At 43.1% G+C, this 17,727-nt stretch overlaps 1 protein-coding gene across 11 annotated transcripts in view; it reads left to right on the top strand.

Moving 5' to 3' along the window:
• LOC118098393 (microtubule-associated protein 4) overlaps window positions 1–17,727 on the top strand; it is a 97,598-nt gene that overhangs the window by 37,372 nt on the left and 42,499 nt on the right. For 6 of the 11 annotated variants that reach the window (XM_035142145.2, XM_035142151.2, XM_035142144.2 and 3 more), the window contains 4 exons: window positions 9,649–9,762; window positions 10,629–10,715; window positions 10,938–11,126; window positions 14,653–16,131. In XM_035142145.2, the coding sequence (XP_034998036.2) occupies window positions 9,649–9,762; window positions 10,629–10,715; window positions 10,938–11,126; window positions 14,653–16,131 (1,869 nt within the window). Of the gene's footprint in view, window positions 1–9,186; window positions 9,413–9,648; window positions 9,763–10,628; window positions 10,716–10,937; window positions 11,127–14,652; window positions 16,132–17,727 lie in introns of those variants that run through there. The other 5 variants (XM_035142147.2, XM_035142149.2, XM_035142152.2 and 2 more) reach the window with 4 other exon arrangements.

The raw sequence follows: 17,727 nt of genomic DNA, 5'->3' as shown, positions 1-17,727 counted from the left end.
CTCATCTTTTGAAGAAGGAGAAGTTGTCACCATCTCTTTAACACCATAACTCCAGTTACTTTCAGCAGCACATCACCATCACTGTGTAATTTGATAAACTCATGCTGTCAGCCTCTTTTAGTTGAAGAAGTGATGTGTCAGAAATACGGGGTAAATCTCCTTTAAATATTCATGATGCAGCTTTAATCCCCGAGCTGGGAGAAAACATAATTCCCCCCTCACTGATGCCTCCTCCGTCGACGGAAAGCCTTTCATCTGTGTTCCTCACATGTGAAGGTGTGTGTGTGTGTGTTTGACTCTCGATTCTTATGTCTTGGTGTGTATCCCCACGTATGTGTGTGTATGTTTTTGAGTGAACAGATTTCTCCCTCTTTATTCTCATGTCAGAATAAAGCGCGTGTGTGTGTCTGAGGCCTCACACTTTCCTTTCAGCTTCAAACGTGAAAGGCTCTGAATGGGGAACATCCAGCACCGCATGCAACTAGTGATTTTCCTCCTCTTCGAGTACTTGTTCACTTCATCTGTTGATTTGACGGGTACTGACTGCACAATCCCTGCTGGTGGGAGCTAAACGCAGTCCCCCTGCTAGACTCAACGCATCCATGACTGCAAGGAGAAAGCGTGACAGCTGGATTGCAAATTCAGGCAAAATCCTTCTCGGTAGTTCAACTCCTTAATCCTGCCAATAAAAACTAACAAACACTGACACGAAGAAGGTCGAGAGAAAGTTAGAGGGGATTAAAATAGCGGCAGAGGGATTGCCTCCGCGTTGTTTTCCTCTAAACACACAGACAAACACAGGCTTGTTTTCAGGTGAGGGCATGGACGTGTGGAATATACAATGGCATTTGAGGATTGGATTCAGAAGGAAAGGCAGCCTTGTTTTGAAAACCTCTAGGTCTTGTCAACCTCCTGCTTCCTACACACACACACACACACACACACACACACACACACACACAGACAGAGAGATGTCTCATCCAATGCACCTTGCTTCTCAACCGCCTGTCAATGCACATCACCCTCTCGCACACGGAATTAGTACCAGCGTTGCATTAGCCTCCTGACTCTCTGTAATCCCAGCACCATTACATTTAGAAACACATTTTTACTCATGGAAAAATGTAACCAGAAACCTCCCAAAATGCTTCTTAGCTCAGACATTTTACACTTTGGCTCATCTCAGGCAATATAATGAAACAATTAATAATAACACCACTAATAATAAGAATTTATATGTGAAAGTGCCTTTCTAGAAATCCAAGACATTCAGACAATAAAACAAACCATTAATGCATCTTCCCATTTGCTGTAGGCCTACTTCACAAATGGATAGAGCCTATCCCAGGATGCGGCTTTTGTATTGTTTGTTTTGCTGTGATCGTAATAGATGCTGTTAATAGATAAACTGTATACAGACCCAGGTCTCAAGAGAGTTAATGAACTGAAGGGTACAAAAACAAGTGACCCTCTCCCATCACCCACCCAAGAATAAGTAGCATCATCCCCCTGGAGTGATAGATGAAGAACCTGATGAATAAGTGGATGGATGAATACTGTAACTTCAAAGACTTGACTAGTCAACAATATAGTGAACAGCATTGACTTCTCTGTTCTTGTCGGGGGCCATTTTAAAAGAAGCACAAAGGTACTGGACACTATCTCACTTTATGAACATGGGGAGGGTCAGCAGGTTCACAGGGAGGGACTCACATTACTAAAATGCATGCAGGGTCGGACTACTAGACAACTGTTGTTTGTGGCTATACTAATGATTCAAATCTTGATTTTTATATAACTGCCCATTGTAAACATACCTATTTGGAAAGGGCTGTGGTGATGCTGGCTGCAGCTTTCTCTCTGAAACTGTAAAAGTGGCCTGCAGTGATTGAGCGAGCATCACCACTGCTGCACAAAAAGCTGTTCACCTGTTAATTCAAACTTTGGTGAAGGTCGACTCAGTACGTAGAACCCCTGAACTGTAGAATCAGTTGTCTTTGCCGTGAACAGTTTGTTTTTGACCACGTCTACAGAGCAGTTACGCTGAGATACGTTGAGCCCTAGTCGCCACTGCTACAGAGCGCTGGTCGCCTGTTTATTTTTGGGCTGTTAGCAAACCAAAGTGTGAAGCCAATAAGATGAGCCACATACAGACAGACATAGATTTCTGGAATTGATAGATAGATAGATAGATAGATAGATGTTTGAAATGTGACCATCACTAGGCACAACACCAGATATTTATGAACCTGAACAAATCATGTGGGCAAACCTTACAACTGTTTAAACCAGGCTAATACTGTACATCTGTTGAATTTTGCCTCATGCATGTCCACATCACATTCATATACTTTACACGTGAGGTAAATACCAACAGAGAATCCTGGATATACTATAGTTTTGTTGATGTTGGTGGTATCTGTGTGCATTAAGGCCATGTGCCCTGTCTGCTGCAGGAGGAGCTCTTAAAGTTAAACCTTGGCGAGTTACTGGCTGGATTAAATAAAACTAGGCCAAGCTTTGATCTCCTATAATAACTGGTCAAAGAACCAATGGAGGAAGGAATCCAGTATGTCGCTGTGGTTGAATATCCAGTCGCTATAGGTGGGGAAAGTATGTCAGAGTAACAGAAGGGGGAACTCTTCACACAGTGACTGGGCATTATACAGCATCATTAACCACAGAGGCACTGTCGGAGTCCTTTTTATTCTTCTAATCCCTTCTCCAGATGTGCGATCTCCCCGTCTCTCCTCATAATACTTCTTCTTTCTCTTTCTCTGCTATTAAATTAATTCCATTTCGTATTTCTCCTCTTTATATTCCTGGAAGAAATGAGGAGTAGGACCCCTAGTTGATGTTACAGAAATTTTTTTAATATATTTCCCATAGCTCTACAAATCAATAAACCTGATCTAAAAAATAAAATAAAAAATATATATATAACCTTGCACATTCATAATTTCTGTGTGGGTAAAGGTGGACAGAAAGAATTACTGACCAATTCAATCTGATCCAAGGTCTATGATTAATGCTGTGTCATGGCTGAATCAACTGGACACTCTGAATGTTTGTCCTCACCAGAGAATAGCACTCTGTCCTCTTAGTGAACCATCACTCTGTGCCTGTGGTCCTGCGGTGACCCTGACCCTTCCGGTTCTTAGTATCTATCCTAGCCTGAGGAGCTGGGGCTGAGGCAGAGGAGCCGGGAGAGGCTGGAGTCAACTGGAGGACAGCTGCAGGACGTCAGCCTGTCCTACCCTGTCCTGCCGGGTCATCCCAGATTAGTTTTGGTTAGGAAATCGTAGGGCGTGATATTGATGGTGAGGCTGCCACAAAGTGCATCTCTACCACTTGTTCTTGAATTTTAATATACAGAATAGCCATTTATAATGTTAATGTACAAGCTGCCTGACAAACATCCTAAGTAGGCCATTGCCTTTTATCCAGAGGGTGCCTGATTGATGAAAGAGCCAATAAATATGTTCACTTGCAAAGGAGGTTCAAGGATAAGTAGCACATTGATATAGGCTTCTGCCATGTTTAAATTGGTAAACCTTGTACGCCACTGAACTACTAATGTTGTTTTTGTTCCTGGTCCTATAGTAGCGTATGGTTCATCAGGACAGAGACTATCCCACAAGATGTTAGCCACAAGGTTTAAAGTTCTCCGGTACTATGCCAGGACAATGCCAGGATCAATCCAGAAATACATAATTTTATGTCTATAGAAAATGTAGCAAGAACTTGGGTTTAAATGTATATATCAATTAGTTTTTCCATATCATCAACGCAAACTTAATTTGAGAACAGTACACCTATACAGTACTTATACCTATGCCTCAGAGACCAATGGAGGCAATAAGTGTTGTAAAGTTTAAAAGATAGATGTATTGGTGATTCACCGTGGCTTTGAAAGTTGTGCTATGACTTTAATGCAGTTACCAGACTATAGTTTCCAACTGACGAAATGGTGAGTAAATAAAGCCTTTTTCTGACATCAGCCTTAACATGAACATTCACATTTAGAAACTACGGTTCTTGTCTTTCTTAAACCAGTCAATATATACACCATAGCCTTCATCCATCTGGCTTTTGGCCTGCAGTTTTGTTTATTGTATTTGTATTGGTTGTAGTAAAACATGTTGTAGTCAGACACAGATATTAGCGAGATCAAAGCAGAGAGATTTACAAAAGAGTGGACTGAGGGTGGGATTAAGCTCCTTGCAAATGCTACATTAGTAGTATTAACCCTTCATCACCTTTATCTGAGATGAGGTTTGTGTGTGCATATATTTGTGCGTCTGTGTGTGTGTGTGTGTGTGTCTTGTTCTCACAAGTCCATTGTCCTGACCCTGTCCTGGCACTGGGTCCCTCCAGCTGACTGAACAGTGGGAGATCACAGTCACTCCTTTGATCCTGCTGTGTCAAGACCAATTCCTGGTCCCTGGGTCCACGTGTAAGGGTCTGCATACATTTTGTCACCTTAACCAAAGGGTCTACACAGGTCCCACGTGGACAAACGTGCAGCATTAAATTTAAGTCCATGCAGAGTGGCTGCACCACAAGTGCACTAACTGTGCTTGACACAAAAATGCGACAAGTGGTTGCATTGTGTAGCTACACATTCAGTTGCATTAGTGCTGCGGAGTCAGACTAAAACAACTAATGCAATATATCACAATACAACTGCTAATAGATATTCTCAAATGTGTTTTTATTTATTTAGCAATATCCGAATGTTGATTAAAGCTTCTACATACCAATAAATACCCTTGCAGGTGTTCTTATTAATGTTGCCTGACACCTCTCAGGTCTGTAGTTGTGTACGATTGACATATTCAGAACATTCCTGTTGTTGATCTTTGTTGCATCTGTTAGCGTGCAGCAAAATTCCAGGGCACCTTTAACCTCACCTGAGTCCGAATAATAAACGCCTGTGTGTGATAACTGGTGTGGATAGATGGATTTATTAAACTCAAAAGAGAGCATCGTATGGATGTAAAAGTAAAAGTTATACACAGAGTTGGGTGATTGATGATATATGGGATTGCCAGGTCAAAAAGGTTTGTTGAAAACTTTGCTATTTTCTCAATCGTAAGCAATGCGATGAGAAATGTAGTGCACATAGAGACCAAAACCACACTCAAGTCTCTAGCTACCACTGGATTTGTGTGCCTTGTGTCCCTGTGTCATAATACCTTCAAAAATCCAATAACATGGTGAGCAAGAAGTGACGATCTTATTCCCAGACAATCAGATGGTGAAATTATCACAGGAATAGAAAGTGTAGGTACTGTAAAGCCTGAGTCATATTTCAGCTGCTGCTGCTGTCCTCAGAACAACCTTCACAGTGCTCCAGTGCCACTTCCTAAACATGTCCATGCATGAGGGGGATTTGTCATCTGAAGACTGTGCTTGTATGTGTGTGTGTGTTCATTCTAGGCTATATTTGTCCATTTTATTCTGTCAGGTCAGCCAACTGTCCACTAAGCGTGGTGTCTGACTTTGTGGATGTCTGACTGGCATCATTTTGTTTGTGTGTGTGTGTGTGTTCCTGTCTGAGTATGAGCGTGTACTTTGAGTGTGTATTTATTACTATGTGCATGTATGCTGGTGCATGTGCATTACAGTAGTTTTTCCAAATTAGTGCAGCTCCAGCAGAGTAGCTCTGAGTGTGTGTGTGTCTGTGTGTGTCTGTGTGTGTCTGTGTGTCTGTGTCTGTGTGTGTCGGTGTCTGTGTGTGTGTCTGCCCAGATGCCTCTGAGATGGAAAAGTCTATCCGTCAGACTCATAGTTGCTCCAGCCAGTCTGTCTTGCAGTACTTCGTCCTCACACTGAGGTCAGCAACCCCCAGCAGCAGCAGTTCTTACGTAATTTGGAAATTCAGTTCAGACTAAACACAGGACCCGATTTTTAACTCTGAGAAGAAGTATATTATTTGTCCTATTCATCAGATCATTGGTGTTACAGCTCAACAAGTTTAACCCACACAAATCTCTCATCAGCATTGTTCATACATCCTCACTTGATTTCATTGTGTCATTCGCTCATTGCAATCAGTTGTTGTTTGTCTCACATCCTGTTTGTATGTTTGTATTTCCATACATCATAATCAACGACACATTGTGAGTTAATGCAGTCAATTTTGCAGTGAATGATTCAAATAAACAGCCGGAGCTTGAAAGGTCAGCAACCTAATTTCACTTTAAATTGTTTTACTGCTTGAGAGAAAAAAACTAAAGTTAAGTATTTCACATTGTTTGTTGTATGCTTAAGTAAAGTCAGTAATTGTGCACGGTGCAGCACTATGCACCATAAACTGTAGCCGTTATAATATCTTTACTTCAGAGAACAGTGATTTTGCTATTTAAAATCATACTAGTGTTGAGAGGTAGTAATTGTAACAAGCATGCATATAAGAGAGGAACACATTGATGTTAGTAAGGAGCCATTGTACAGGACACTGCTCACATGGCAGCAGACATGGGTCAGGTATTAGATCATATTCAATCTCAAGCACTTTGCAGTGACCATGTTACATAAGGGGGCACCCACACACTAAACATGTCTTACAAAATATTTCTGGATCTCACAGGTAAAGGGAGCTGGTCTTGGCAGGGATATAAAATGCACATTACAGGTGTGAAGTTAGAGTTGGGAGTTAGTTATGCTGGTTATATTTGCTCTCATGTAAAAATGTTGCTGCCAAAGTTCAGTGATGCTGTAGATACCGTGTACATTATTATATTTTCTCATCTCAAAGGAGACAATTGTTAAAGGTCAAGACAGTAATGCCACCGATGACACTGTACTGAGTTATGTTCATAACACAAAACCTACAGACACACACAGACACACTCCCTTTTGATGCGTTACTGTTGGTCTTCCTCCTCCTTTCAGGCTGAGCAGTTCAGCGCTGGTACCTTAAACACCGTACAGTGTGTGGAGCATAAATCCAACACGATTCTTCCTTTGTGGTCTTGACTGACTTCACAGTCCATATCTCCGTTTTTCCCAACGACTTCCAACAAAATGAATGTTAAAAGATTTACTTACAAAGAGACTTAGCCAAAACAATCTCAATTTCTAGAATGTGTAAGGATTCACCTACCCAGCCATCCCATCCATCAAGGGGTTTGATGAAGGTGTTGTTGAACCTGTCTTATGGTCTGAGGGGTTTGTCGTGCAAATACGTTTCGGTACCAATTGATCTAAAGCACTTTGTTCAGATTCTGACTGATTTTTGGTGGCCTATTCGGATATTAAGTAGTAATACAATTTCTGATACCGATATTTTGGCAAATATATCAAACGCTTGTGACAAAGAAATGTATTTAAAACTTGATATTTTACAATTCAATCATGAACTTTATCATAAATAACTATAAATAAAAAGGAAAACACAAATATAGAACTTCAATTGATAGAATAAATATTTTTAACCTAAAATGCAAACATTAATGCACATCTGCATAGTTTATTCTGTTTATTCTGTATATAAGTTTTTTTATTAGTGCATATCAGCAAACATAAATGGCAGCCGTGACACAGCAGCAGTGGCTACTACGTAATCTTATGGGGCAACTGCAACAGTCCACAATATAATGTTGGGTCTTTGTTAAGAGTCTGGCAACATTACACATGTCTTCCTCAACGAGAAGTCTCACTCTCAACTGTGCAGCAGTTCATCCATCCTCTGCTTGTTGCTGCTCTCTCTCTCTCTCTTCATTAGCTCCTTAGTTTGTTGGAGCTCTAACAAGTAGGGATGGCCATCATAGTCAGAGGTAAAAACCAAACTTTCTCTCTCTCATGTTTCCACCTCCGTCTTCCTGCAATAACCTAAGTCTCACAAGATGTGAGAGTGAGTCTCACTCCGAATCTCGTGACACTTGGGTGGTTGCAGGATGATGGAGGTGGATGGTGATGGTTGAAAGTCCAAAACCTTTAGTAAGTGCCATTAATTTACACGCCCACATTTACAAACGAAGGGCCCAGGTAGAAAGGTACCATTATTCCCCTTTAAGAACCACATTATTAGGCAACTACTCTCTAGTCAGTTTAGTCAGCTGAGTCTCCTCATATAACTGCTGATTTTGCCCGAGAGATGTTTTCTTTGAGTGATTGGGACCTACCAGACAGCTACCAGCTTTGAGGATAAGTACTTATGTAACCTCCCTCCCCTGATATAAAACACCCTCTGGTCACAGCTTTGAAGTAAGACTGTTAACTGCCCTGTTGAAACCACATGGTTTAGTAAGGGCTGAAAATGTAAACACAAATACATAATTTAAGGTTTTCATACCAGTTCCCCTGACTGCCCTTTTCAAAGCTGCTCAGGTTGATTTCAGCACCTTGGACAGCGGGACAGCTCAGCAGGAAAGCTGGTTTCCCGCAAAGCTTCCACTTCACTGACTTAACCAAGAAGAGCATGGAGACGCTGGGTGCATGTAGGTGTGTTTGTCTTGGCCACACAACACATCTCCTGTTACGTCCCCAAATGTTTGTTCACAAAGCAGAGAAAGAGAGAGAGAGAGACAGGCAGAAAGACAGAAACTGTGAGGAAGAGCTCTGCTGCATTAGTGTTTTTGAATCAATCGGTGACCCTGCCGACAGAGTGTTTTTTTGTGTGTGCCGTCGAGACAGACACAGTCACCCCGCCATGGCCTCTGTGTGTGTCTGATATATGGAAGCGTTTGTGACTTTGGGTAGTGTCCTGTCTGCTCGCTTCACTGTCACCCTCTGTGTATGCTGCTGGAAGAGGTTTTCCACTGGTGCCTCCCTCCTTCTTTTCCTCCTCTCCTCTGCCTCACTTTCTTCCTGTGTCTGTTCTGTCCTTCATTCATCCCTCCCTTTTTTCCTCCTTACTTCCCCCATTTTGTAATCCTCTTTCCCTCTTGTCTCTTGTTCTTTGCTATCCTGTAACTGCTACTTTAATTGTCCATGCATCTTCCTCCCTGACCCTCTCCCGTCTTTTTTTCCTTATCTTTATTCTCCCGCTTCTCCAGCCACATTAAATCAGGCGGTCGGGGAGTGCAGCCTCAGTCAGGGGTCTCTGGTTGGAGGCTGGCGCAAGAGTTGAAAGGTGACTACAGGAGTAGTGAGGGAGGGAGTGGGCTGCAAGGGGGGAGGCGCTAACTGGCCGGGCCCGGGACCTGAACCAGACAGACAGAGAGACGTCACACAAAAACCCAGACTCCTCGACTGTGATTGCATTCCTGTGTGTGTGTCTTTGTGTTGGGATTGTGTGTGAGTGCGTGTATGACTGGGGGTTCACAGTGTTAGTAGCTCAGAGCCAGTTGAGGCTGCAGTGGAGACAGACAGAGTCAGAGGCACAGAGCAGCACATAGCAAAAACCACTGAATGTTGAGTTGCATGGGACTCGGATATCTGCTCTTGGGAGGAAATTCGGCAGGTGAGAGAGAGCGGGTGCGTGTGTTTGTGCAGGTCCATGTGAGCATTTCGTGCGTGTATTGTGAGTCCACTATGTACGATTGTTTGTTTTGTAAATGCCTTGGAGTTATTTCTGCATATTTGTGTTCAGAGGAGTGTGATATTTAATAGCCTCGTGCCATTAATTATGGTTGTACAGTAACACGTCACCAGTGAGGAGGGAGAACTCATGTTAGATAATCCTTGTTGTCACTGCAGGTTGTAAGCTGACCTCAGGGGGACAGATAACAGCGTCACGCCCAGAACCTCAAGGAGAGGTGCGGCCACTCCCACTTGACCAGAAGCAGGCCGCGGCCACAGATTTCTTATCAGGTACGGAGGTCAAGCACAAAAGTCCAAAGTAACACTTGCACGAAAGGAAATGTAATGAATATCCTTACGAGCAGTTATACGACTGATTCCATGAATGCATAACTTTTGATGTCACTTATGGTGCTTTGGCATCTTAAAAGAACATTTTTATATTAACAAGGAAGAAGGTGTATAAAATTTCTTGTCAAAGCAATTGGTTGATTATGGACTATATGCATCTTGGAGACTTTTCACTGAATGACTTGATATTACATTACATTTCATTTAGCTGACGCTTTGATCCAAAGCGACTTACAATATTCTTACCAAGAACAAAGGGGAAAGTTATAGTAGGAACTTTGAATTGTTCTGACAGCATCATGTTGCACATGCAGGAGGTAAACTGAAATATTTTTATAAATATGTCGCTGGTTGTCTGTAGCTTTCAAGATACAAACAACAATTTACAACTAAACAAAGATAAAAAGCCAAAGATAAACAGAGAAGCATATGTACAGACACAAGTTATACAAATACAGTAATAATGATGTACAGTTATTTTGGAGACCAAAGCTCTCAGTGCAGTACTGTACTCAGAATAATATCACACATGGATTATCAACAATGATAAACATTTTGCATTTGATTTCAATGCTTTATCGCCTTTTTACTCTCCTGTTTTGTCTACCAAATCTAAATGATTAATGCCTTTACGCCCACCACCTCATCTTTTCCTTCTCTTCTTGTCCTCTATTTACGACTTCATCCATCTCTCCATCCCCCACCCACCATTTTCTGACAACTTTTCTCTCTTTCTTATGTTCCACTCTTGTCCTTCTCTTTTCCCCATGCCTCCCACCCGCTGTTCTTTGCCTCCCTCATGTCAGCCTCCATGGCAGGTTATATAGATCCTCTGGACTCTCAGAGCAGCCCTGCCCAAATGATGGATACTGACCTGATGGGAGCTTTCTCAGGTATAGCTTTATTTGGCAATGGTAATATAGTTTTCAAATGCAGAGAAAATGTGTATTTGTAGTACACACACTTGCTTCCCCTCAGTAAGATTACACTATATGAGTGGGCTGCACATATTGCATTATTCTTGATGTACCTTTGACAACAGTAACATTACTGCAAAGCTCAGTGAATATGTAACACTGACCCTGTATACCTGTTCATCTGTGTCTGTCCCTTAGGTTTCTCCCAACCTGGAGGGAAGGGGGTCAATGTGGAGCTAGGAGCTGCAACTCTCCAAGCAGACAGGCCCCCAAGTATAGCAGAGCCCCAGCACGCCACACCCCCAGCAGGGTTAGAGGCCCCTAAAGAACACGGCCCCATGCTGCCTGAACCCCAGGTTCCTCGCAGCCCTGCAGACCTGACAGCAGGTAGGACACGTGCAGATTAGCTCACATGCCACAGACAGACGTGTGTATCTCGTTCAAAGTAAACCGGTCTTCTTCAGCAATGCTCTACTTCATTTATTTGAGGGGAATACTGTAACCTAATCTTTTAAAGCTTGAACAGAAATATATAGATGATCTAGAATGGGATGTTTTAGTATGAGCAATAACTTGACACATCAAATGCACAGAAATATAATATTTTATATCATATATAATAACTAGTAGTCATCACGATTATAATGACCCAATTTCATAGCATTGTTCGCAGTGGTACTTCAACTATAGAATCTTTGAATCATGATGTTCTTCCATTATTTTTCCATCCGCTGCGTTCTAACATCAGTGGCAATTAAGAAATGTTTTTCTATATATTGTACAATCTACATGATCGTATAGGTACATGAGTGTTGCTGCACTGCCTGATTCATTCCACAGAGGGGTGCAGTACTCAGATCAGCTGACTGTCTTTGCTGTTCTATAGCTTCTTCCTTACGCACCCACTCCATCTTCAATGGGGATTCAGCTCAAGGTCAATGCACATCTAATGCTGACATATATAGGGGGTGTGCCGTCATGTAATAGCTTCAAGATATATACGGTATACATGTGTTGAGTGTGTGTGTGCGTTTGTGTGTGTGTGTGTGTGCGTGTGCGTGTGCGTGCGTGTATACAGTATAGAGAGGCTGTCCGTGTCTCTCAATGTTCACTCACCAGCATCTCACCCACCAGTGGCTTCCCTTCGCCCCCATAGGGCGTCTCTATAGTTCAATGCATGTCTGAGCCTAGTTGGCGTGACTGTCACCATGCTGTGGCTTGTGGCACCCAGTAGAGCCACACTAACATCCCGTGGGGCCAGTGGAACCACGCACAAAGCATCACAGCAGCTCAGCCCCCATGGTTCCCTGCTCCACAGCAGGTGGAAGAACCCTCTGTGCCTGAGTATTAAGAAGCAGGGTAAAAATACCAGTGGTGTTGCATCTTCATCTGGTAACCACTAGGATGTTAGACTTTGCTCAGAACCACATAACCATGAGCTGAGTCCAAAAATATGCAGCCTAGTGACAAATTAAAGGACAAACCTCATTTTTCTTAGTGTGTAGAATATTGCATATTGAAAGTAGATGTGCCCATGTAGGTGCACTGTATGGTATAACAATAATAACTAATCACGCTGAGTGGTGTTTAGAAAAGTGCTGAGCAGGTTCATCATTCAGGTAAAAAAGGTCATAGCCACAGAGAATCTACCAAATAATTCCACAAATGTCTGTCTGTCATGTCTGTATGTGAAAAGCATATCTCGAGAACCATTCATCTTATCCGCTTGGCATGTGTATTCTTAATGGCTCGAGGAAGATCAGTGTCAAACTTGGTGCAATTTGGACACAGGAATCATTGGGAGTGGGGCAGCGCACTAGTTGGCGAGTTGAGCATTTCTTCTTCTACATTCTTGGATAAACTACAGCAGTGGTCGGCAACTGTTGGCGCGACTGGTCGACCAGCAATAAAATCTGTCCTGCCAGATCATTTTGACAGTTTGATTATTTTTATTTTACCGTATCTCACAAAGTAAAAGCACAATCTTCATTCTTGGTGCTGCAATACTTTGAATCGAGCAGAATTACAGAGCATTTATTTTGAAAAGTCAAGAGCCTGGGTCTGAATGTGTGTGTGTGTGTGTGTGTGTGTGTGTGTGTGTGTGTGTGTGTGTGTGTGTGTGTGTGTGTGTGTGTGTGTGTGTGTGTGTGTGTGTGTGTGTGTGTGTGTGTGTGTGTGTGTGTGTGTGTGTGTGTGTGAGATCAGTTAACGGATATGTGAGAAAACTACGAGGCAACACATGGTGACTCAACAATGCAGCAACCACCAACCCTGATTTCCATATCACATGATGCGGAGTGCAGATCTATGAAAACAACTGTTATGAGTCTGCATGACAATCTATTGAACATATTTACAGTATATTGCATTTTTTAGCATATTAATAATCTGAATATCTCCCACTACCAGTTATAGGAGCACAAAGAGCCTAACTGCAAACCAGATGCCCTGAATATTTGGTTGGTCATACTGGAATAATTTAAGACGACAGGATGAAAATATCCTGTGCTGAATAATTAAGATAATGTTACATCTATCTCCATTAAAGTGCAGTAATTGTAACAATTAATTACATATATAGCCTATTAATTAGACCTACCCTCAGTCACTGGTTTGGCTTTCCACTCACAGGTACCATTTGGAGACATCATATAAATAGATTTCATTTTAGGTCTAAGAAATATCTAATGCACATTCCCAGCCTGACAAATTAACTGCAGAGCTTGTTTATATTTTAAATCCTGCTCTGTTGACATCCATTTTCACTTACGTTATTATTAACTTCTAGAGTTATTCTCATCACCAGTGGCTGATCGGCAGATTGGATAAAACCACCGTGCTGAAACAGAATACCTCTATAATTTTGTAGTTGTTTACAATCACATGCAGCATTTCTGACTGGATGCAAGGGCCGTGCTGAAAAGAAAAACTAAAAAGGGAAGAACCCAAAATAATGATTTCATACTTTTGCAGTGTTCTGTACTTAAGTGCAAACAGTATCTGCGTTTGCATGGTGGACGATAGTGTTGCTGGCATTTTACTGTAAAGCTTTATTTGGAAGGCCACTAAAACAATTGCATTTATCATTTGAGAGATAATAGTAACAATATAAATAATCTAGATTAAATAGAGCCTTGGCTTTAGTCCAACATCTAATTGCATTTAATCACAGAGGGATATTGGCCTATTCCTGTGCTGTTTTGTAATTCACAATTGTCTTACTGTTGAAATTACACAGTAACAGCACAACATGCACATGTAGCAGAATGGCCAAACCTAATGAGATTGCAACACAACATTTAAGGTATTCTCTCTCATTGGGCGTTTTCTGCCTCCAGGACGTATACGTTAAATGAGCATTGTTCTGTCACGGATTCGTTAAAATGAAATATGACCCTCTTGAGAGCCACAGTACTGTAAGGGGTCTGACAGATGCTCCACTTTAGCTGTGTGTGTGTGTGTGTGTGTGTGTGTGTGTGTTTGTGTTTGTGTGGCCAAACTGGGCCAAAGTATAAAACCAACTTTGTTTCAGAGGGACATTTTTCCTCCAATTGTTTCCTCTCATCTACGTCTTCTCCCTTTATTACGTTCTTCTATCTAGAATAAATTCAACCTGACATCTGGTATTTGCCATCATTGGCCGTCAGACCTAAGCTTTATGATACAATGTCCTTAAACCAAAAACACTGTTTTAGTTGCAGCATTGTTGCCTAATTGACCTCCTTTCTTCCATGAAGCAGTATTATTTCCTTTTGTCTCTGTGTCCACATTATGTGTACATGATAGACACTGTGTACGTTATATTAGACGGATGTTAGTTACTTTCTGTTTGATCTAGACTAAGGGAACCAATTCATATGCACATATCAACCCACCCCCAACTTTAAACTCTCCCCTCTTCACCCACAACAAGGTGCCTTAGCCGACAGCTGGGTTGACCAGGGTGGCTGCCTGTCTTCAGACCTCCCTTTCTCTCCCAGCGTAAATACGATGATCAGTCGCCATGCAAGCCATCTTGCAGCCAGCCCTGATGACCCACCTGACATTTGGCCGAGCCGAGAGAGCACCGCCTATGCTGGGGGTGATGAAAGGGATACAGAGGGGTCGGACCGAAAACAGAAAAAGAAGAAGAAAAGGCGACAGAAAGATGAGGGATCCTACGAGAACCTGGAGAGCAGGGGTCACCCTGAGATGCAAGCACTGGGAGAAAACACTCCCCCGACAGAGGAGTTCTTCCAGAGAATTGGCCCAAGGCGGGATAGAGGAGAGGGAGGCTGGGAGGAGCAGCTTGGGAAGAGTGGAGGCCGAGGGAAGAAGGGGAAGAGCAGGAAGAAGCTTCCAGAGGAGTGGGGAGTGATGGCAGAACCATTTGTTCCTTCGTCTGCAGCCACTTCTCAGATCACAGAGGAGGTGATGATGGATTTAGGGAGTTCAGCTCCGGCAAACCTGGAGGCCTCATTTACAGAAGTGGACACCAGCCACAGTCCCTGGAAAAAGGAGGTCTACCCAGATGAAGATCTGGTTCCTGCCCCCCTGTCCGAAGACCTGTTCTCCCTAACAGGTGCTCCCATTGGTCCACTGGTTCTGAACAGCGAGCTTAAAGCTACAGCAGCTCCGTTCACCATGCGCTCAACTGGCAACACTGCAACACTTGGTTCGTCTCCCATGACTCCTCACTTTGGTGATGAAGTTGATCTCTTGATGGAATCCGAGAATGCCAGTTTGGGCAACAACAGCCAGGCCTTTTCTCCATCTTTCTCTCCAGACGATGAAGTGGGTGGTGACTTGGTTGACAGCGGGATGTTTGGCAATACCAGTTCCCTGCAAGAGTCATGTATACAAGTCATGCCTGAGGAAGACACCTCGGCCTTCAGCCCTGCCTCGCAGTCTAGTCCTGGCGTTTCACCCAAGGGTGAGGTGTTAGCCTCAGCTCCACCTCTTTCACCGTCAGACGCGTCATGGCTCCTGAACGACTCGCAGGTTAGCAGCAACAGCGAGATGTTTGACTTCAGTGACATCGGCACTTCAGGTCCTCCTCTGCGCTTAGGCTTGTCCTTCAACACCCCAAGCCCAGCACCTCTCCGCTCCCCCAAAACCACGGCACAGGAATTCCAACAGAAAGAGCCCAAAGATGAAACATCATCCCAGAAACAATCCAAGAAGTCTCGTTCTTCATCGTCCTCATCCTCAGTGAAGAGTCCCACCTCGCCAGGAGCGAAGAAGCTCCCTCTGCAGGCGTCCCCTGTCGTCAGCCCCTCTTCCCCTCCATCGGTCAGCCCTCTGGGAATTCCAGGATCTGGTCTTAACCCTGCAGCTAAGCCCTTCTTTCCCAGCTTTGCTGACCCCTTGGAGGAGCCAGCTGCGGTCCCTCCACCTGCCCCCACCATTGAAGGTTGGTTGCAGTCAACCCAGGACAACGTAGAGGTTAAATATAGAGTAACTAACAGAAAAATACATCATGCATGACCTTCTATCCAGCTTCAGTAGTTTAGAAATTTGAAATTCATTAGAGATTAGGTAGATAAATTAGACCCTTTTTCATTGTTTCTTGCATGGACACATTTGTCTTGGCTGGGACTTTTTGGCGTGTCTAATATGGTGGGTTTCTGAGTGACTAACGTTCGCATGGACTCAAGTGATGACCAACTGGGGCTGTGCATTGGCTTGACCTTTATCTGCGGTTCCCCATGATTCACTGCTGGGATGTTCTCACGATTAACAGAGTTGCTGTTGACAGGTGTGCTGCAACTAACCAATCACCGGGTCTTTCTCTTTAGCGACACCCCTAGGCATCTTCACCACATGAAAACCCTCCTTCTCTGTTTCTCTTCTGTCCAAGTGTTTGTGTTAACACTGTAGTCGTGCTCTAGTTTCTTTGCATCCGGGTGTGAGGTGTCACTCTGTCTTCTTCTGTCTCCAATTAACTCTTGGCTCCTCACTAGCTGCCTGTCTCTTTACAACTTCCTCTAGAAAAAGACTTCCGAGGGCTTTGTTGGTTTCATGTTAACTCACCTTTGTTGTTATGCATCAACAGTTTACATCCTGCTGTGTCTCCTGAGAGTAACTTTGACAATTTCAAATAGTAATTTGCTGTTTTTGTTGATTTTACTTTCCATGTTCTGTGATGATTGCTGCCTTGCTGCTTCTCCAACATAGGTGAGTCCTACTTTAAATCCTCCTGTGGCTTTGTTGTGTTTTGTTCATGCCCCATTATTGAGATACATCAGTGGTATGCTAGCACAATGACAGATGGAAAACAGTTGAGAGCTTCTTGACACATTTCAGCAACAAGGTGACAGTTGCTGAGAACAGAAATGAGATGCAGCCACAGTTCATGGGGGTTGTTGGTCTTTGCTGTGAGCCATTCATTCTCTGTGCACAAGTAACAAGTGCTTTCTTGCCATTCCAAGTGTTAAGTAAGCCACAGTCAGTATAGGCCCTCGATTTCAAGAGGGCCATCTGCTCCTTCTGGAAAGGCAGCAGGTTCTTGAGAAGGTCTTTCTGGTATCGACAGCCTCTGCAATTTGAAGATGATTCGGTTTTGGATTCATCAGACTATGGCTCGTGATATGCAGTGGAGCAGTTTGCTCCTTTTCGGTTGTTTTACGAAACCTTATCTAAGATAACAAGCTTCAGGTACTGACCAAAAGAAAATGTTCATTTTCAGCAGACTTGGAACTAACAAAGTTTACTGCGGCCAGACATGGAAGCTAAAAATCAAATAGATTTACACTTGTGCTTATGTGTGTGAGTGAGAATGTGGACGTCACCTGTATATGTTCATGTGTAGTGATGCATCCATGTGACTATTATAGTTTGTTCACATGCATGTGTCATTACTTTCAAGTGCATGTTTGCGTGTCTGCATACGTGTGTGTGTGTCTGTGTGTGTTTGGCCTTTTTCCAGAGGACCTGAAGTGTTTCGTGCGTATACTGCTGTGATTTATGCAGATGCGCAGATCCAGAGGATTCATTTCCTTGTCCTTCC

The sequence above is a fragment of the Hippoglossus stenolepis genome, chromosome 19 (genome assembly GCF_022539355.2).
Source record: "Hippoglossus stenolepis isolate QCI-W04-F060 chromosome 19, HSTE1.2, whole genome shotgun sequence".
Taxonomy (NCBI): Eukaryota; Metazoa; Chordata; class Actinopteri; order Pleuronectiformes; family Pleuronectidae; genus Hippoglossus; species Hippoglossus stenolepis.
This window is presented reverse-complemented; position numbering and strand designations above follow the sequence as displayed.